This window comes from Dreissena polymorpha, unplaced genomic scaffold (assembly GCF_020536995.1).
Source record: "Dreissena polymorpha isolate Duluth1 unplaced genomic scaffold, UMN_Dpol_1.0 chrUn052, whole genome shotgun sequence".
NCBI lineage: Eukaryota > Metazoa > Mollusca > Bivalvia > Myida > Dreissenidae > Dreissena > Dreissena polymorpha.
This window is the reverse complement of record NW_026273366.1, coordinates 123,102-146,195: the sequence shown is the minus strand read 5'-3', so window position 1 is coordinate 146,195 and position 23,094 is coordinate 123,102. Positions and strand designations below refer to the sequence as shown.

General features: G+C 34.5%; 2 protein-coding genes across 2 annotated transcripts in view; both read right to left on the bottom strand.

The window, feature by feature from the left end:
- LOC127863874 (telomerase reverse transcriptase-like) overlaps positions 1-7,965 on the bottom strand; it is a 33,326-nt gene extending 25,361 nt beyond the window's left edge. The window contains exons 1-5 of the mRNA XM_052403559.1: positions 7,922-7,965; positions 3,692-3,786; positions 2,780-2,897; positions 1,057-1,113; positions 805-914 (exon numbers count right to left, since the gene is read on the bottom strand). Coding sequence (XP_052259519.1) covers positions 805-914; positions 1,057-1,113; positions 2,780-2,897; positions 3,692-3,786 — 380 coding nt within the window. The 5' untranslated portion in view covers positions 7,922-7,965. The remainder of the gene's footprint in view (positions 1-804; positions 915-1,056; positions 1,114-2,779; positions 2,898-3,691; positions 3,787-7,921) is intronic.
- A 12,353-nt stretch (positions 7,966-20,318) lies between these two features.
- LOC127863873 (RNA polymerase II subunit 5-mediating protein homolog) lies at positions 20,319-22,531 on the bottom strand. Its single transcript, XM_052403558.1, has 2 exons — positions 20,609-22,531; positions 20,319-20,466 (listed from the first exon to the last, which is right to left on the bottom strand). The coding sequence occupies exons 1-2, from the start codon at positions 21,192-21,194 to the stop codon at positions 20,360-20,362; spliced, it is 693 nt and encodes a 230-aa protein (XP_052259518.1). The 5' UTR covers positions 21,195-22,531; the 3' UTR covers positions 20,319-20,359.
- Positions 22,532-23,094: the final 563 nt, after the last annotated feature.

Below are 23,094 nucleotides of genomic sequence, written 5' to 3'. Positions count from 1 at the left end.
AATGGGACACAAAAAAATGCTCTGGACAAGACACACAGGTACATACAAAAATGTAAATATAAACAAAACTGGGGTCTCCGCCTTGGAACTGTCAATGAGCTCCCAACCTCAGAATTATTCGGTGAACATTTTGAATTAATTATAAATTTAGTACTCAATGGTTTTATCACATGCTATACCCTGTTTCCCATGTAATACAACCATTACTTTTTTTTATATTACACATGTGTACATGTAATACAACATTTTAAAGCGTTTTCATTGGCTTAGTTTTCGTTTATTGACCAATCGCATTTTGTTGTTTTGCTGAAATGACGTTGCAACGTCAAATGACGTCACGAAATGTAAACCAACATTTGGGATTTATCATCATGTTTTCGTAAATATTTATCTTATTTGCTCATTTAAAAGCATGTGATAAAACAGATCTGACACTCGTTGTCATATCATATCATATTTTATTAAACTCTTCTCGAAAATTCGTTAGTAAGTTCGCCAAAGGCTCGCTTACTAACACAATTCCTGAACTCGTTTAATAAAATATGGTATGATATGACAACTTGTGCCGGATCCTATATATACAAAAAACAGTACCAGAACCGTAATTTTCTTTGCAAAAAAAAATGAAATATAACAAATACAAGTTATGAAAAAATCATCAATACTGAATAGACACAAACACACAGACAGAAATGGTTAATACTATTTGCCCTAGAACCACATTTACATGTTGAGGCATAAAAGTGGTGATAATTCCAAATAAATAAATAAACAACAAAATAAAAGTTCTTTGAATGTTTTTACCTGTCTAGAAGCTGTTGCCACTGACTGAAGTGAAGCCTGTTGACAAGGGAGTTAGGGTACCTGCTTTCCAAGTTGTTCCCACAATACACTGTATTTGGATTGGAAGACAACTGCAATAGCAAAACGGCTTTAAAAGGTTCTTGTTAATATAAAATGTAACTTAAACATATCATACATATAAATATTTTACAATAATACTGTTGTTTGCACTTTGGTGTCCTTAATTCAAATTATTTCAAAATCTTTTCTTACAAAGTAGAAGCCTGTAGTCAGTAAGTTTCCACCAGGGGAATTCCTTCGAAGCAGTTTCTGCAAAAAGAGCACAGAAGGATTAACTTTTTCAAAAAATGTTTTACCATGCAAGAATTACTTGTGAATGAAATTTCTGTTAGATTGCTTGTATCAAAATTAATCATATTATTTTTGTAAAGCGCTACAATAATTATTGAAGTTTGAGAGTATTTAAGTCACATACTAAGTTGCATGCAGAAAACACAGACTCATAAAATAAAATGAAATATATGCAATACTTACATCATTTCATACATATAAACCACAAAAGAAAACAACAACAAAAATCTATAAAAGGAAGTATTCATAGTCAAACTCTCAAAGTTTTATTTTCATATTCATTAATGAATATTCCTAATACATATCCAATATACAAAGATAACAAAAAAGAGTAAGCAGATATTAAATTGTTGAGAAAATAGAGAATAAAAAAATGCTGCAATACCATCCAATATTTGCTCTTGGATGTAACAGTTAAGCAGGTTAACTGTCCATACAAAGAGACAAAATAGTGTGCATAATGTTTGTGTTATGCAGTTAGTATAGGGTTATGTCTCTAACCCTATAGTAGCAGCTTTCACTCCTGCATAGCTACTGGTTAACAATAAAATTCCATTCTTCAAAAAATCATTTATGGTTCACATTTAACATGTGGAAAATCATAAAACAAAATGCACATACTCATTAAATTCATTTGTTTGAAAGAGTTTTACGTGTGCAACAAACAGGTGTTATAACATTAATTTAAATATGATTGACGTAAGTGGACACCTGTATGAACATCTTTTAACCATTTGCATGCTGGGATATATGTCGTTTGCTATTAAAATTAGTGTCTGTTGAATTTCTAAAATAATCATTTTCTTCACTTTTTTCAAAGACCCATATCAGAATAGCAAACAGTTTGGATCCTGATCAGACGCCATGTTTTGTAGATCTGATCTGGATCCAAACTGTTGGCAAAGGCCTTTAAAATTTGGTTCCAGAGCGTAAAGGATTAAAATGAAGATGGACATAATATGGAATAACAGATAACTGTCCTCTCGTTCAGTTACATATCTGGTGAGGCTCAGATTAATATAACGACTAGTCCATTTATTAATTTGTGCAGAGCCTCATATAAATTAATCATAATCACTACCATATATCATTTAACCCTTTGCATGCTGGGAAATTTGTCGTCTGCTAAAATGTCTTCTGCTGAATTTCTAAAATTAGCATTTTCTTCGATTTTTTTCAAAGAACACTATCAGAATAGCAAACAGTTCGGATCCTGATGAGACGCCACGTTCTGTGGCGTCTCATCTGGATCCAAACTGTTTGCAAAGGCCTTCAAAATCCGGTTCCCGCACTGAAAGGGTTAACCGAGGAAGCATACTTTGAATGACATTATGAGCACTTGTGCTTATATCTGTAAAATATGTTTTTATTGTTTTTGTCCCTTTTTGTGTCTCAAATATATTAAATTTTTGTTCCAAATTGTTTGGTTTGCTATATCTTATTTGTTTTAACTTATAATAATTACTTTACCTGATTCTTTGTAACAGTAGGACTTTATAAACATTGACTCATTTAAATGCCTACAAAAACGTATAACAAATTATATCTGGCACCCTTGTAACAGGATATATGATGATATTGCCATCCCCATATTTTTTTCCAGCAAAATGAACCATAATTTTACCTCTACAGCTGCCATCAACAGGTCATGAAGAGATCTGCCCTGAGAGAGGGATGTCCAAGTAAATGCTGGGACGTCACCATGGAAACAAACAAACACCGAGGTCAGCAAAGGGAGATCACTGCAATAATAACATGAAACATTTAACACTGATACTCCTATAACACAGGTTATATATAATGTGTGTACACAGACAAATCCACTTTATATTCAACAGAGGTAAACAAGAAACTGTCAGAGACGGGTGATGCTCCCCAAAGGTTTTTTTTGTCACAATATTGCACTAAATATTCAGATAAAAGGAAACGTCTGGAGGGCACAGCAGTTGGGGGGACAATAAAAAATTTATAGAAAATTTCAAAGGGCCATAACTCTGTGAAAAATCATCCGACTAGAACCCGCTGATAAAATGCACATCTCCTCTTGATAGTGAAGCTTCCCATAAAGTTTCATTGAATTCCGGTCATAAGTTGCTGAGAAATAGCCCGGACAAAAATTGTGCACGGACAGACACACGGATGGACAGACGAAGCGGCGACTATATGCTCCCCCCAAAATAAATTTTGGGGGAGCATAAAAAGGCAAAGTGCCATAACTCTTCCAAAAGTGCTAACAGACAAGATTTTTTCAAAGCGTCAGCACATAAAGGTTATTCAGCTGTTTCAGTTAGAAAGAAATCTACCAAGCAGTCTTATAGTATTGTTGAGTAACAAGACACTTGAAGAACATAATTATTACTATACCAGTTTTCTAAAGTGAAAAAAAAGACAAAAGGACACAATTCTACCAAAGCTGACCGCGGAGAAAATTTGTTTCTTTACAATCATCTACACACTCAGGTCATTGATCTGCTGAGAAAGATTGAGCAAATCTAGCCAGGAGCTTAAGAGGAATTTAGAATGGTATTTCTGTCACCTTTCATCGGTAGTAAGAAATCCATATTGGTCCTTCTGCTTCAGCCATGCATCCAGTCTCAGAACAGTGGGGTAACACTTCACAAGAATCTCCATCTTCAAAAAAAGAATAATTGACATAAGACAGCTATCATAAGTGTTATCAACGATTAACATGTGTAATAGTAGCTCAATAATAAATAATCTTGACATAGAGAGTTCATGTGCCAAATACAGAAATGCCTCCAAGCAAACTGAAGTGATAAAACATAGAATGATAAAAAAGGCTCACTATGAGACCTTGTGCAATACATCAATTGAATATAAATATTAAAAATATTTATTTAATGCTTTCTGGTGGTTTATACAGATATATCAGTGAATTAAAACTGATAATTTCACTGTTTCAAAAAGTGAAAATCATCAGTGAAAATTATCGATAATTTTCACTGTTTACTGTGAAATGACGTCATTTTTTGACGAAATGACATCATTATTCCAGCGAAATTCTTTAGTTGAACTCTTTAACAATGCATAAAAACGGTGAGAAAACGCATAGAATCAAAAGAAAATTTGTTGGATTTGGCCGAATATTGATTTTAATTCACTCGTGATCATAGAAACTATATATTTGTACGCGTGAATTAAAATCGACAATCCACCGAATCCAACAAATATCCTCTATGTGTTTGATGGTAAGAATTAGTTATTGAACAATAATCCATTTCCAAAACCAAAAGTTGTATTGGCAATACCTACCACCAGGCAAAGGTTGATTAGAGAATATCCAAATGAAACTCTTTTCAAGAGATCAAACAATAATAACGGCATAATTCAATTGTACACAATCTGCTGATCAGAGACAGTTTTGGAGTATTAATCAATGCATTTGACAATTTTGGTTTGCAAAACAGGCCATTTTCAAGAATTTATACCAATTTAGCTGAAAATACATTGACATTTTTTTTTTTTTACCACATTTATATAGCGCAATTTTCATATTCGAGATGTGCGTTCAAAGGCGCTTTACATATTTTCCTTCATTACTGTTAAAATTGTTGATTTATAGGATGACATAAATCTGTTTTGGATCTGGTAGACTTTGATACAAATAGGTGAGTTCTACAAATTCTGTTTGCTGAAGTTTCTCTAGCATATTAATTGATATAAAATTATCAGCATTAGGCAAGATTCAGTGTACAAATGAAAGCCCAGCTTGCACACTGATATTGGAAAGATCTGTAACTAAAACACAATAAGCAAATTGATCAGATGTTTATTTGATGCAAAGCCAGTTGATGCCCATATGGGTAATTAGCAAGGAAGCCATGCTGTGTAACCCATGCTAAACAGGTCGGACCTAGGACATTTTCTTTTAAAGTGGCTACGGTCCATTAAAATTTCCGAAATTGACAGTCCTGGTGTCTAGTTTACATTGGTGTATAAAATGTCTTTTCTGTGTGTAAATTAAAACCAAACTGTGTATTTGTCACAAATATTTACTGTTTTCATTTACTTATTATGCAAAAATATGGCGAATTCCCGATGATAAAATATATAGATTTATTTCAAACAAGTCAAGCGCAGTTTAATTTACAAGTTAACTTAAAAGAGTCTGTCAATATGATGTGTGAGTATGATATTAAACGTGGGAATCTACTGGTATTCAAAAGCATGAAACAAATATTGAACCAAATATATTATTGTAGGGTTTCCTTGTATGGAGCTTCACCTGGTATTGATCAATTTGTTAACATTAAGATCAATGCATTCGTGATGATGTCACACGCATGCGCTCCGAGTATTTAGCTTAACTTAACGTGCTGAAAACGCGCGCAATCTTTGGAAAAATAGCGGTCTAGAATGGACACTGGTTAGAATGTTGCTGACATTCTCAGTGATTTTTTTCCCCAATTGGGAAAAGTCACTTATCATACCAATTGGGAAAAATTAGCGCAAAAAACCCTGCAGGGCTAAACACCAACTTTGGGAAATGGGCCACAGCCTTTTTTTCCGGAAAAAAGAGACACAATTTTCTGGGTCTTTTCAATTGCTTGATAACAATAGCACAAATCTACTCAAATATTGATTTACATTCATTTTGGCTTAAGATCTTCAGTGTCCGTACTCATTTTAACTGTTAATTTGCAGACAATATACTTTTAAACAAAATTGAAGAAATTTTCCTTCCTTTTGGGAATTTTTAAGACTGCGATTGGGAATTTTTTCCTTCAATTCATCAAAAAAAAATTCAAACAAGGGACAAAATTGTCACAAAACCAGGTTTTCATTGTGAAAAAAAAATCTGATAAAGGGAGAAAACTCAAACTAATCTTTTGAAATGACCAAAAAAAATTAACCCCCTTTGTAAGTTTTTTTTTTTTTTTAAATCTATTTTTAGTCGTGGCGACCTTGACATTGGAGATATTGACGTGAATCTTTCGTGGGACACACCGTCCCATGATGGTGAACAAATGTGCCAAATGATTTTAAAATCTCACAATGAATGACATAGTTATGGCCAGGACAAGCTCATTTATGGCCATTTTTGACCTTTGAACTCAAAGTGTGACCTTGACCTTGGAGATATCGACGTAATTATTTCGCGCGACACACCGTCCAATGATGGTGAACAAATGTGCCAAATGATTTTAAAATCTGACGATGAACGACATAGTTATGGCTCGGACAAGCTCATTTATGGCCATTTTTGACCTTTGAACTCAAAGTGTGACCTTGACCTTGGAGATATCGACGTAATTATTTCGCGCGACACACCGTCCAATGATGGTGAACAAATGTGCCAAATGATTTTAAAATCTGACAATGAACGACATAGTTATGGCCCGGACAAGCTTATTCCGCCAGCCCGCCAGCCAGCCAGCCAGCCCGCCAGCCAGCCAGCCCGCCAGCCAGCCAGCCCGCCCGCATTCGCCAATCTAATAACCAGTTTTTTCCTTCGGAAAACCTGGTTAAAAATTCTGACATAATGTTAATATATATTATATCAGAATTTTTATTTATTTATTTTTTTGATGAAAAAAGTTGTTTTATGACAAATTGATAGTGTTAAAGTGACTTGGCCAAGCGCCAATTACTGTGGCCCTCATGGTCGCAATCATTATGATTAAACTTTAGGAGTATTGGACAGTCTGAAAGGCATTTTGTTAAACTGAAACAAGCCTCTGTGTATACAAAAGGCAGTTTTCTCTTTGTCATTTTCGTCCATTAAACTTGCCTATAACCACTCTTTAAATCTAAAGATGTGAAGAATTCAGACGAATTTTTAAGCAGTATTAAAAGACCGTATACCGTACTGTATAGGATTCTTTCACGCAACATACCAGTATCAGCGTGTTACGCGAAGAGGACTAATTTTAGCACAACGTGCAAACAAGGGACAAAATTGTCACAAAACCAGGTTTTCATTGTGAAAAAAAAATCTGATAAAGGGAGAAAACTCAAACTGAACTTTTGAAATGAACAAACAAAATTAACCCCCTTTGTAAGTTTGTTTTAAAAAAATATATATTTTTAGTCGTGGCGACCTTGACATTGGAGATATTGACGTGATTCTTTCGTGCGACACACCGTCCCATGATAGTGAACAAATGTGCCAAATGATTTTAAAATCTCACAATGAATGACATAGTTATGGCCAGGACAAGCTCATTTATGGCCATTTTTGACCTTTGAACTCAAAGTGTGACCTTGACCTTGGAGATATCGACGTAATTATTTCGCGCGACACACCGTCCAATGATGGTGAACAAATGTGCCAAATGATTTAAAAATCTGACAATGAACGACATAGTTATGGCCCGGACAAGCTTGTTCCGCCCGCCCGCCAGCCAGCCAGCCCGCCCGCATTCGCCAATCTAATAACCAGTTTTTTCCTTCGGAAAACCTGGTTAAAAATCAACATCTGGTTAATTTTTAATCGCCGATGAAACATTGTTTTGTTTGGTAAAGATGTGTAAAAACTTGAAATGTTAATCTTTTCGACCAGAAATACCACTCGCCCTGCAGACCGAGCACTGCCCGAATATTCACTTGTCCGGAGCCGATTTCTACTTGTAATTACGAGCGGGCGACTGGATTTCTCGAGCCCTGTTCATTTTCGTTCATGTAAGATGGTCATGTAATATCAAGCAAACAAAGCATATATATACAGTTATTTCTCATAATAAGCTTAAGTAGCCTTCCATTCTAGTACCTGAAAGACAAAAAAAATATATTAATAAATCACTACCTTTTACCGACCATGTTTTTTTTCCAAGGAGACCCCAAACGGACCTTTTTTTTTGCCTCGCCTAAATAAACATAATCAAATTACTGTTTTGATAACATGTAAGTAGTTGCAATAATCCAACTCCCAGCTATTGACCCTCCGGGTCCTGGGATGAGCTGTACGGGGTTATGGAGGTTTCGGTAAATGACAAGTTCGGTAAATTGATTTATATAGTAAAGTATAAATAGGGATTATCACACCTTTTGTCGATAAGCATGTACATTAATTGAGTTGTTGACACTAATTAAATAATCTGTTTAAATGTACGGAGTTGATTTTATCAATTTAGAGATGTTTGCAAAGTGTTAATATTAATTATCCAGGCTTGCAACCTATTAATATTCTAATCAAGGGAGGTAAATTATAAATAAAAAGTTTATCTTTAGGTCATGATCGTTTTGTATTTTATATATGTTTTTAAACAATTAATTGATAAAAACCTTAATTAAAGCATATCAGATAAAAAAATATAATAATGTGGCTCTTACAAGAGGTGGCCTCTACGTGGCAAGAACTGGGCAACATATTTATTATGTTGGAAAACTACCTCATGTTTATATAATGAGAAAATTTCGGTGGTTTAAAAAACTAAGATCAAATATGTTTGTTTCTTATATAAATAAATTTCTCGCTTCTTTTTCCTACAATCAGGTCAGCACATAAGGTATTATTCTTAAAATAATCTAGATATGTATGTTTAGATCGTGAACATGCTTTAACACTGGTGGCTGAGTTTTTACATACACGACCAGTAACTTTCAAACTGTGAAATAAATAAAAGTTTTCCTCCTTTAATCATGTTTACAAAAAAATACTGGTGGTCACATCAAAGGATGTTTATTTGTGGTAAAGCGAGCGTGTTCAGCCAACCTTGGTCTGTACAAGTTGGCCAACCTTCTCAGAGAGGAATCTGAGACAGTTGATCTTCATATACGGCTGGTGAGCCAGCACCTTCTCATGAAGATCAGACGGAAGAAGTATGTTGCGATACACGGCAGACTACATCAAGCATGGGATGACTACGAAGAGGAGAAGCTGACAACCACTGATCTACTGAGGACCATCAGCCATATCAATGCCCTGGGACCATCCACGGCGGTCCACCACATGCTCGACGACGAGTCTTGAACGATGTGAATGACTGATATGGTTGAAATGTCACATTAAATTGAACAGTGTCATAAATGTATCTCATTTTATTAGAAATGAATTTAAATTAAATCAACATGCGGAAAATCTGAATGATAATAATGTGTCGTATTAATATTGTACTATGTCAAAAATGTATCTTATTAATATGTGACTACTTTTCATTTTTTTAAATGACATGAAATATTCAAATATGTCCTATATATATATATATATATCACATTTACTTGTACTGTGTCATAAATGTATCTCATTTTTATTAGAAATGAAATTAAAATTAAATCAGCATGCGGAAAATTTGAATGATAATATATATTGTATCCATGTTTTACTTGTTGCTTATTTATAATATATAGTAAATAAAATGGATTACAAAGTCAATCAGTTATAATTTTTTTATTCAACAGATTTGTTCAGGCAAAAAATGATATCAGTTATTTTGGCCGTAAAACCCATTGTTACAGTACAGTAGCCAGGTGCCTGTGTATTAAGGTGATAAGATAGTGATCATCACAGCTGCGCTTGCTATTACACAGTGTATTCATTCTGCTGGCGTTGTGTTAGATGTCATTTTTATCAGTTTTCAATTATGTGTATATCTTCGCTTAACTCAACGTTCAATGGCACGCGCACTTAACATAATTATAAAACATAACGCGTATCATTATATTACTTTTTATTAATTACGTACACGTATTAGATTTTATATATTGTTTTTTCTTGTGTTTTTCTCAACCAGAAAGAAATAATAAAACATGTCATATAAAATTCAACATTTGGCTCTTACAAGAGGTGGCCTCCACGTGGCAAGAGCTTTGGTTTCATATTCATTATGATGGCAAACTACCCCATGTTTATATATTGAGAAATTGATTGTTTATTGGTGGTCTAAATTACTATTGCGCTTTATATTTAAACTGAAATCATTTTTATAAAATCATATTTTACAAGAAACTTTTTTAAATAGCATTAAACTTAATTGAATATCTTACATTGATTCTGCCATAAATAATTATTTATTATCACTATTATGTTATTTAAATAAAAGCACCAATTATAAAAAACAACAACAGTATTGCCTTATTTAAATCGTAAATTTACCTACAATTTCCTAACAGAATTCTTTTTCAGAGGTAGCTCATTCATTTCCCTTAATTCTTTACCGTAGGCATAGCATTATTTACTCAATTCAAAATTAATCCACAGTTTGCAAATAAATGCCCCTTATGTTATTGTACCAACAATAGGTGTCATTAAAACCTCGTTGTAGGTATACCACCTCTATAAAAACCAATTTACCGAAACCTCCACGGCATTTACTATATAAATCAATTTACCGAACTTGTCATTTACCGAAACCTCCAGCACCCGCTGTATGTATGTAATCATAAAAGCTCATTTTGTGAAAAAGAAAAAAAAATCATAAAAGCTCAGAGCATTCAAGAAGAACTAAACATATAAGTATCTGTTAATGATTTCTTTTCGAAAACTTATGTATCATAACTTGGGGCACAGGGGTTGAAGAATCCACTCGACCGCTCGCATATGCGAGTGAAGTTGACGGTCGGGCGAGTAAAATTTGTTAAATACTCGACCCACCGGGCGAGTGCTGTTTTTCAAGTTGAGAAATATAAATTCAGTTCCAGAACTCCTTCAACATAGATACAAATTGCGAACAATTTTTCGAACGAACAAAAAATACTTTTAGTACACAAAGAAACTGCACTTTTGTTTTGACAATGAAAAATGACGTCACGGGCACAGTAAAAATAATTCTCGAAATCGGCTGCGCTGTTTTCGTCGTTGTCAGTGCTCTTGGCTAATCCATTAAAAGTGAATAAAACTGTAAAATTATTGGTCATTCCATGAATTTTAATGTAAATATCAATAAAAAACAATAATACATCACGGTTAATTATAATAATACTTCTTATATTTAATTAAAAATAAACAGAAAAAATAATTATTAATAAACAGAATAATTCCGAATTTCGTGATCAGAAGCCTTAGGCAAAATTTACCATATTGTAACTGTTTGTCAATCAAGTGTGTCTTTCAGTAAAAGTTCGTCTGAAATATTAAAATGGAAAAGGGTTCATTTTTAAAATATCTGCAAGGTGGTGGCGACAGGGAACAGAAAGAATTTAGAAAGGTCGTCAAAACGAGAAGCGGAAAGAATTGAGAAAAGGAAAGAGGTGCAGAAAACATAAGGAAAGCAAATATAATCCATCAGATAATGTAGTTAATTTGTTTGCAGTTTAGTGTCACTATGTTTAGTAGGTTTAAAAGGTTCTGGTTGATCATAACTATAAATATAGATATGTATTTTTTTAATGGAGGGCATGTAGATTAAAGTGAAGGGCGAGTGGATTTTCAGGCCTACTCGCCCTGCAGGGCGAGTGGCTCTGGAAATATTCTTCAACCCCTGGGGCAAATTTAAACACACACATGAAGATAAACTCTTCAAAAAACTCATTAACATGATTAAGTTGCTACTGCCAAATTTCTACTACCCTACTCGATGATGATATTGAATATTTTAACCCATTTTTAAGGCAGCTGAAAAAAATCAATCAAGGTAAATTATTTTATGGAGGACCACTTCACGCTGAAAAATACCTCATTAAGTCTTCAACGAACCATTAGCAAAATCATCATGCTGAACCGTTTCATCGCGAATAAATGTCATGGAAATATTGTAGGTAAGGGAGGTAACCTCGACATTCTGAATTATCAAATAAAACTTTGCCGTACAGTAGATGATGCGCAATCGTGATACATCGGCTATCTCGGCAATAAATCGTCTGCTGATCCAGAGTGAAACATAGGCATTCTCAATCTCCTACGCAGTGGTCTCCCTTATACTAGAAGAGACCTCTGCCTCCAACGTGATTCCAAAATATTTTACTGGTTGAAAATATATTTTTAGGTACGCACTTTTTAAAAAGTTTGTTTATGTAAAAAAATGAAGGTGGTTATGTAAAACATAAGAAAATAAACAATATAGAAAAAATGAATTTCGTTTTCCCATGACGCGTAACGGTAATCAACATGGCGGACACATTGTAACGGGACTATCGTTACCTATCTCGGTAAGTTTTATTTGTATGTTGTTTATGTATGCGATGCAAAATATCGTAAAAACATATGTCTAGCTAATGTTACATATTTTCCATTAAACCAACTGTTACTAAAATTTGTCTTGGGTTAATAATGATTTGTTTTTATTCAGTTGTTATGTGTCGCGTTGTATCAATTAAACTGTCAATGCTGTGAATAGACTAAAGTAAGGTCAAAGCTCTCCCTGTAGTACAATGTAGTACACTATCCAGCGATGCACTGGTTAGAGATGCGAGTTCAAGTCTTGCCAGGGAATTGGCCTTCTTTAGTTACTTTTGATGCATTGCAGTGCTCACTCTGGCCTTCAGAAAATAATAGCCATATTTTTTTTCCTTAAAAAAATAATAGCCAAAACATATGCGGACTTTTCCGCAAACGGTACTGAAGGCAAAAAGAAAGAAAAAACCATGAATCTCATTTTATCTATGTTTTATTAAATGTATATCTATTGATTTAAGTTATAATATATATATATATATATATATATATATATATATATATATATATATATATATAAAATATATATATATATATATATATATATATACTCAAAAACAAGCATAATATCAGTGTGTCATTTTCTTATAAAATATTATCATGGCTTTACAATAAAGAATACAATCAATGTTGTGGGTGTGACTTAACAAACCAGATCTCAGCTACAGTTACATACACATAAGAATTAAGGGCAGAGGCCCCAACCCACCCAGAGCACTAATTATACTATTTTTTATAGTTTTTCCAATTGCAATTTTTGGTGAATACTCGAAATATTATAAACCACACCTTCCGTATCACCGCATGTGTATTCGTCATTCTATTTTTGCTGTTATGAACTTCGAAAATAAATCATAATGGACGAAAAAAATACAGTATCCGAAAACGGTAATCCGAAAAATTGTACGCGTTTTGCACATGAAATATGCATAATATAAAATATTAATATGCATAATCTAAAATGTGCATATCGTTCGATTACTTTATCTCTTAATACGGCGTTTGCCATCGGCCGCAATATTGTAGGCAGAGGCCAATATCAATTGTAAATGATTTATTCCAAAAATAACACTTTCGCAATGCCGATCATGTTTACATCAATTAACGTCACAGCGCGTGAGTTAAAATACACCACCTTAGTGTAATTCCAAACACGTGTTTCGTTAAAATTAGCTGACCATGGCATATGCCGGGTCCCTTTGAATTGGGAAAACCAGGTTACCTGGTTAAACATTGGAACAGGGGCGTAGATAACCTCCCAACATTGGGGGGGCGGTCCAATTTCTGTACTGGGAACATAAAGAGGTTCGTTTGAGAGGGTTGTCCTCTCCCGTGGTTCAGAAAAAAAAATAATTACAATTAATATGGTGCGTTTTGGGGGAACTTTCATGTTGATATAAATGTTATTTTCTTTCCAAAAACTCTAATTACAACATAAAATTCATCAATCAGAGTTTACTGATGTACTTAGAGAACAAAAATATTTTCAAACTAATTACTGTTTTTCACGCGTATATTTACTCAAAATTGTTTAAAGTGGCAGTTACCTTTGAATTAAAGCGATCAATTAAAATAAAAAGAATCGCCTGTCCCTAATCAAAACACTGACAGTGCAATCACGGAAAAGAACAATGAAACAATTAACGCAATGACATTTACCCCGGCCCCTAGTTTATGACACCTAACAAGGGATATTAAACATCACCATTGGCAACCTCAGAGCAGACGGAGAGGGGACACATGGCTTCTGCACTGACGGCGCGTGATTACAAAAATACTGGTTTTGGGGCGGCAATTTTTGGGGGATTTTACGTTTATTTATATAACGATGACTAGCTGAAATATTGGGGGGGCGGCTGCCCCCCCTGCCCCCCCATTATCTACGCCCCTGTGGAATCATTATGTTAAAGCAGACGACAAACAGCGGTAATTACGGGGATAATTTGTTGATGGCGATTAAATAATTATTTCATCAAGCAATGTTCAACGTAATCTAATTGCAGAAAAAACGGCGTGCAAAACAAAACCAGCCAACAATATTAGCGGCGATTTTCAATAATGACGATTAAATAATAATTGGCGAAAAATTAACAAAGATCTAACAGTTACCGATAATTGGTAAAGCACAGGGAGATTAAAGACGTTTTTTCCGAAATATATCACTGCTGTCGGACACTGATTGAGAAAAATGCTCTAGGCCACAATGTCGCAGAAGTTATTGACGCGTGTATGACAATACACAGGGTCGTTTGTGTACACAGGTAATCTCGTTATCGATTTTTCCTGCTTGATGGCCCGATTTGCAGGCGTTTCGCAATCGCGGGACAACATTTAGTGGCAATTTGTTTTTTTTATGTAGGCGGATAAAATAATCGCCATTTTTTCTAGACAATTTTAAGAAATAATAGCCAGTTGGATAAAATAATCGCCATTGGCGATAATGTCTGGCAGCAGCGTGAGCACTGCATTGAATAAGCAACGAAGAACATTTAAAAAAAAATTGTGTGATGATTATTTCCCTTAGTTTTCATTTTGACATTAAAATTAAAATGTCTTCTGCAACAACAACATTACAAAATATTTTAGATGCCGTTCAAATTTTTGACCCAAATGTTACACCCAAGACAAAACAAATTGAATGTTTGCAGACAATATTGTGTCATAAAGATGTAATTGTCAATTTACCTGTTGGCTATGGTAAAAGCCTTATTTATCAATGTTTGCCAATGCTTTTATCATCTGTATCCAGTTCAACCAATGTAGTTGTTTTAGTTGTTTCTCCACTTACAATTATTCAACAAGATCAAATGCAGATTCTCGCTGAACATAACATTAAAGCTTTCCGTTTGCCTTTTGGTGATGAGTCTGTTGTCAGCAAAGATGATCAGCAAAAACTTTGTAAGGGAAGTAACTGCTGTGAGGAGTTTGAGGCATTCTCCTAGCAGAGTTGTCGTTCGTTCCTCACCATACATTGCGAATGCAATGAACCGCAGTGTAAGAGAGTGAAACATGGGGTCACATCATAAAATGATCAACGTTTAAGGATTTTGTTCTGCCTTTACTTAATTTCAGATTTTTAAAGCTTAGTTTAAAATTGAAGATAATCGCATTCGCTTAAATGCAAGCCTTCTCGAAAACTCCGGTTGAGATTTCGACCAAAGCACAGTACTTCAACAAACGCACCCAAACGTTCATCTTTCAATTATATGATAATAGGTGCTACCTAACGTAAGGGCAAAAGCTTATTTCATAACCATGTAATGTAATAAAAATTTGGACATTATGTGTACAAAACATTTTAATTGTTTCAATAGAAAAATAATGCATCAAAACAATAAAATCTTATTTTCGGCCGGACGAAGCTTTTACATCTGCCAAGATTTTTGATCTTATATTTTTAATACTTGTGTGCGTATTTAGCTTCTTGAATTCAAAAATAGTTCGGTGGTGGCGACGTAGTGGATATGGTGTCCGCTTATCGACTCGGAGGTCTCTGTTTTGATCCTTTAAGTAGAAGCCTTATTTAGATCACTCTTTAGAAACCAAATAGATCTACTGGTCCTACCATGGAAACATATCGTTTAATCATGTCTAAATTTAACTAAAGCTGTTGATTATTGCATAACCTTAACTAAATAGGTTATCAAAATAAAGTGATGTGTCAAATCATTTTTTATTGTCAGGAGTATCAATGTATAATGATGCAGAACTGAGGGGCAGCATACTTGTTTGGCTATTGAAATAGTTCATACAGGTATCTCACAGGGGTTTCTTTCGCAAACTTGTGTTGCCTACTTAAAATTATGTCTTCACAAAACACTTGCAATTTTAAAGCAATTCATAAACAACATTCTCAACTGCATTGACTTAGATTGTAGCTGTGTATTAAAGATTTGAATGCAAACAGAATGTCATGTAAAACTGGCAGTTTTGGTATTCAGAAATCAACAAAGGAAGGATTCCTGAACTATCTAAGTTTCCAAGCTATACACATAGTTAATAGCTGTGGTGATGTTATTTATTAGTTCTGTTGGTTTACTTGGATGGAACATGTATGAACTTGTATAGACCTTTGAAAAGTCTATATTTGTCTATATATAAACAAATATCAGCTACGGCATTATAAGCTCTTAAAGCTAGGAACATTTGTTACTTGATTGATTGAAGATTGAATTTTTCAATGCATAACTTTATTATTGAAACAATTATAATATTTTGAACATATTTTGTCCATATATTTATTTTAAAATAAACAAGATGGTTATCAAAAAAGCTTTTGGCGGTAAATTAGGTAGCACCTTTAATCATATTACGGTAGCTAGTAAACTTCCTGCAGTGGTAAAGTTCGATGTCTTCCCACAATGCGCCTAATGCCCTAATCTCCGCTATCAGCAGGAAATGTAGTAATATGGGCAAAAGCCAGCGTAGCGCGCGTTGACCGATCTTACATTTGGAAATTTAAACAAAACAATAGGCATAGTGGATGCATCTAAAAACAAGAGCACCGTCTTGCGGATGCAGACCGCTCATCTATTTTCTTTTTAAAGGTGAAGGGACTCTCATTTTCAATCACAAAGGAGGGAGGGGTGGAGTGAAGAGGGGTGCATTGTGTGGGGGTGTGGACATTTATTACATTATCTTCCAAAAATGCGAAAAAAAGGGAAAAAAAAAATTCGGGGGGTGGTGGGGGAGTGGGAGTGGTGGGGTGGGGATTCTTTGGTGGTAATTTGTGAGATGATCTTAAAAAAAAAAAATTAGGGGGGGGGGATTCGGGTGGGGGATGGGGGGAGGGGGGGTGGGGGGGATTCTTGGGTGCGATGGTTGGACGGTATTTCAAACATAAAATAATCAAAATAAATAGTTTTGTTTTTAACCGTTTAAAAAAGAAATTGGGGGAGGGGGTGGGGTGGGGGGGTATAGTGTGAGGGTGTGGTGGTCATTTGTGAGATGATCTTAAAAAATAAAATAAAAAAATATAAAAATAGGGGGGGGGGTTCGGGGGGGGGGGGGGGGGGGGGGGGAATCGGGGGGGGGGGGGGGGGAAGGGGGGGCACGGGCGATGGTTTGGGTGGAGTCTATTGTGGTATGTCAGGTAAGAGTAGTTTTGTCAAAGTATCAATCAAATCTAATCATAAATAAAGAAGTTATGGCAATTTTAGCAAAATTTAATAATTTGACCTTGAGAGTCAAGGTCATTCAAAGGTCAAGGTAAAATTCAACTTGCCAGGTACAGTAACCTCATGATAGCATGAAAGTATTTTAAGTTTGAAAGCAATAGCCTTGATACTTAAGAAGTAAAGTGGATCGAAACACAAAATTTAACCATATATTCAAAGTTACTAAGTCAAAAAAGGGCCATAATTCCGTAAAAATGACACCCAGAGTTATGCAACTTGTCCTTTTACTGTACCCTTATGTTAGTTTGTGAGTGTTCCAAGTATGAAAGCAATATCTATGATACTTTAGGGGTAAAGTGGACCAAAACACAAAACTTAACCAAACTTTCAATTTTCTAAGTTTAAAGGGCCCATAATTCCGTCCAAATGCCAGTCAGAGTTACATAACTTTGCCTGCACAGTCCCCTTACGATAGTTAATAAGTAATGCAAGTATGAAAGCAATAGCTTTGATACTGTAGGAATAAAGTGGACCTGAACACAAAACATAACCAAATTTTCAATTTTCTAAGTATAAAAAGGGCACATAATTCTGTCAAATTGCCAGTCAGAGTTACATTACTTTGCCTGCACAGTCCCCTTATGAATAAATGATAGTAAGTGTTTCAAGTATGAAAGCAATAGCTTTGATACTTAAGGAATAAAATGGACCTAAACACAAAACTTAACCAAAATTTTCAATTTTCTAAGTATAAAAAGAGCACATAATTCTGTCAAAATGCACGCCAGAGTTATCTAACTTTGCCTGCCCAGTCCCCTCATGATAGTACGTAAGTGTACCAAGTTTGAATGCAATAGCATTGATTCTTTCTGAAAAAAGTGGACCTAAACGCAAAACTTAACCAAAATTTTCAATTTTCTAAGTATAAAAAGGGCACATAATTCAGTCAAAATGCAAGCCAGAGTTATCTAACTTTGCCTGCCCAGTCCCCTCATGATAGTAAGTAAGTGTACCAAGTTTGAATGCAATAGCATTGATACTTTCTGAGAAAAGTGGACCTAAACGCAAAACTTAACCGGACGCAGACGCCGACGGCAAGGTGATGACAATAGCTCATAATTTTTTTTCAAAAAATAGATGAGCTAAAAATGCAACGCTACATATATTTTCGCGATGCTATTTATGACCTTGAAAAATCGAAAACACTTTTGACATATGCTAACTTACATGTACTTTTACCCGGCCTTCAGTGGGTATAAGCCATAGACTGGTTCACTACAGATAGTGACAGTCTATACAGCGGTTCATCTGTATGAGTAATTCTGTTGCAGTGAAAATTAGAACAAAAGCAGTTTTTTGTCAAAATCTTGTATTTCATACAAAACAAATGATTGATTATTCCCTAAAAAAACAAAAGAGCTTTATTTAAAACAAACTTGCAAAAATAATGTATGACTGAATTTATTGTTGATGTTAAAAGTTTAAAGATATGAAAAAAAATGTTTTTAAGATTTGACAATTTATTAAAAGTCAGTTGACTTTAAGAGTCTGTAATGTATTATGTCAAGAGTTATCATGGCAGAAATCTCTATGGAGGTTCCAGGCCAACAAGATTTCTAACCATGGTATCTCTTGACATATACATTACAGGACAAGAAAAATACACACTGACCAATATAGAACAATGATAACTGTAACAATATTAACAAAATGACAACAAGCCACAGGAGTGTGAGCAAATATGATACTTTGGTCAATATGTGAGAGATATCCATGCCATACAGCAAGCTGTAAGTGACCTATGCCTGGATAACTCTCACATACGAACCAAAGTCTAAAATCAATGTACATATTATATATATTTGTAAATAAACCCATGGTCCATATGAGGGAAATATCCTGGATATCTCTCACATATGAACCGCTGCGTCAATTGAATTAACAAAAAGAAAATGATAAACATATGTACATGAGACAGGGTCCATATGTGAGGGATATCCAGGCCATACAGCAAGCTGTAAGTGACCTCTGCCTGGATATCCCTCACATATGGACCAACGCGTAAAATCAATGAACAGAAAAATACAAATATTCATACACGAGACATGGTCCATATGCGAGAGATATCCAGGCCATACAGCAAGCTGTAAGTGACCTTTGCCTGGATATACCTCCCATATGAACCACAGTGTCCAAACAATGAACAGAGATAACACAAAAATAAGATATGTTTGTACACAAGACATGGTCCATATGTGAGAGATATCCGGGCCATACAGCAAGCTGTAAGTGACCTACGCCTGGATATCTCTCACATATGGATCAACACGTCAAGTTAATTAACAGAAATAGTACAAAAAATAACATATGTTTGTACACGAGACATGGTCCATATGTAAGAGATATCCGGGCCATACAGCAAGCTGTAAGTGACCTACGCCTGGATATCTCTCACATATGGATCAACGTGTCAAGTTAATTAACGGAAATAATACAAAAAATAACATATGTTTGTACAAGAGACATGGTCCATATGTAAGAGATATCCCGGTCATACAGCAAGTTGTAAGTGACCTACACCTGAATATCCCTCACATATGGACCAACGCGTCAAGTCAGTGAACATAAATAATACAAAAGATAACATATGTATGTACACAAAACATGGTCCATATGTAAGAGATATCCGGGCCATACAGCAAGTTGTAAGTGACCTACGCCTGGATATCTCTCACATATGGACCAACGCGTAAAATCAATGAACAGAAATTAACAAATATTCATACATGAGACATGGTCCAAATGCGAGAGATATCCAGGCCATACAGCAAGCTGTAAGTGACCTATGGCTGGATATCTCTCACATATGGACCAACGTGTCAAATTAGAGAGCGGACACTGCTGAGTCAACATCATTGTTATAATTGACATCTGTTATCATCATCATTGTCATTATCATCAACATTATAATAAAATGACATCTATGGCATCATAGTCATTATCATCAACATCATTGTTATAATTGACATCTGTGATCATCATAATTCTCATGATCATCAACATAATTGTTTTTATTGACATCTATGGCATCATAGTCATGATAATCGACATCATTGTTAAAATCTGTGATCATCATAATTCTCATGATCATCAACATAATTGTTTTAATTGACATCTATGGCATCATAGTCATGATCATCAACATCATTGTTATATTTGACATCTATGGCATCATAGTCATGATCATCAACATCATTGTTATAACTGACATCTATGGCATCATAGTCATGATCATCAACATCATTGTTATTATTTACAACTATGGCATCATAGTCATGATCATCAACATCATTGTTATAATTGACATCTATGGCATCATAGTCATGAACATCAACATCATTGTTATAATTTACATCTATGGCATCATAGTCATGATCATCAACATCATTGTTATAATTGACATCTATGGCATCATAGTCATGATCATCAACATCATTGTTATAATCGACATCTATGGCCTCATAGTCATGATCATCAACATCATTGTTATAATCGACATCTATGGCATCATAGTCATGATCATCAACATCATTGTTATAATTGACATCTATGGCACCATAGTCATGATCAACAACATCATTGTTATAATTGACATCTATGGCATCATAGTCATGATCATCAACATCATTGTTATAATCGACATCTATGGCATCATAGTCATGATCATCAACATCATTGTTATAATCGACATCTATGGCGTCATAGTCATGATCATCAACATCATTGTTATAATCGACATCTGTGATCATCATAATTCTCATGATCATCAACATAGTTGTTATAATTGACATCTATGGCATCATAGTCATGATCATCAACATAATTGTTATAATTTACATCTATGGCATCATAGTAATGATCATCAACATCATTGTTATAATTGACATCTATGGCATCATAGTCATGATCATCAACATAATTGTTATAATTTACATCTATGGCATCATAGTCATGATATATAAAAGGTTTATACTTGGAAAATTACTTGGTTTAATGAATAAAATAAAATATCAAAAATCTCACAAAACTATTTTTAAATCTCCATTCCTTCCCACAATAACATTGGTTGAAAATTGAAAATGATGGAACAAAACATTTTCCAAGAACACTGAATATTAATAAACATGTTTTGTACTAGCAATTTATTTTATAAAGAACTCCAGTTCAATTAACAAAATAGGGGAATTCCAAAATGCAAATCATAATCTAGAAGTCTTAAATGTTACAATTATTTGCTTGATTGCAAAAGAAAACACACATTGTTGACACAGTATGATAACTGCACAGTGTCCATTATAAGTAATGAAGAATCAAAGACACACACAATTAGTGAAAGAGACCATGCAATCCACCACATGAGTGGGGAACAAATTGATGAAATAGCTAAAATTATGATGAAATTCAGAAAACAATACCGAGAAAACTGACATGGAATCACAAGAATAAGTGCCAACACCTTCGCAATGAAAAACCCCTAACCTTACTGAAAAAGTCCAATAAATGGACATTTAGAAAGAAAACCATACACTGACCAAACAGATCTTTCTTATTTAAACTGAAATATTATTATTATGATAATCATCTCCTGTACTTGCCAGTATATGTGAAGCAATTTAGCACCGCATAATTGGTGCCAACGCTCGGCTGCAGATGCAGTTGTGAATAAATGAAAGCTTGTCAGATTTTTTTTTAAAGAATTCACAGTGAACTTGACCTTTGACCTAGTGACCCAAAATGGGTGTGACGTGTAGAACTCATCAAAGTGCATCTACATATGAAGTTTCGAATTGTAGATGGAAGCACTTTTTTTTTAGAGCCAATGTTAAGGTTTAATCACAGCGGACGGCAGATGCTGGGCGGCGGACATTATGAGCTGGCTATGACGATACCTTGGGTTTTCTCCGAAAACATTCGAGCTAATAAAATTATAAGTATCTTTCTATGACTATATTTTATTTAACAGTTATGTTTTCAAGTGAGCTCATAATTCTGTAGTTAATGTTTTTTCTTTTTATATTTATGTTACCACAAATCACAACAACAACATCAAAACCAACAACAAGATGAAGATGCACCTCCATAAACATTTGTGAAAACTATACTCAAACCCGGTTGAGTCGCGGGTCGTTTTGACTCGCGGTATTTCATTAGCGCCCTCTGGATTGTGTTTGTAAACAAACCTGCGTGACCTACTTTTGAAATCTGACAGAAAACATCTTTTGCTGCCAATTTGAATAGATTTTTGGTAAGTAACTACCCAAAAACGATTTAAAACATCATTTTAAACCAAAATTATGTAAAAATCCATGTAAAAATGAAATTTCCCTTTCAACTTTTTCACTTTTTAAGTTCGTCTGCTTGCGGTTGCTTAGGTCAGACACTACCAATATTATTCTCTTTGTGAAGGGGTTACACACCACCGATTTTTAAAAATTATTTCGGTAGGTCAGGCTCTTAAGCAGAAGAATGCATTAACATGAACAGTTATTTGAATATTGAGAATTAAAATTAGACACTGCTTGAACATACCTGTGATATTTATTTTATTTGATGTCTTAAATTCCATATGTTCTAATTGTTATATACGTTATTGATTGTTACTATGAATGGTATGTCAGATCTTTATGTTTATTCATGTTAAATTTTATATAAGTGTCGTTTAACCTATTTACCGCGAGTCAACCGGGAGGG

Bases quoted from the DNA above. Each gene is read 5' to 3' on its own strand.
- LOC127863873 (XM_052403558.1), bottom strand. From the start codon at position 21,194: ATGTCAATTATAACAACTATGTTGATGATCATGAGAATTATGATGATC. The intron at 20,467-20,608 runs GTTATAACAATG...TGATGATCACAG, and splicing joins CTATGATGCCATAGATGTCA to ATTTTAACAATGATGTCGAT.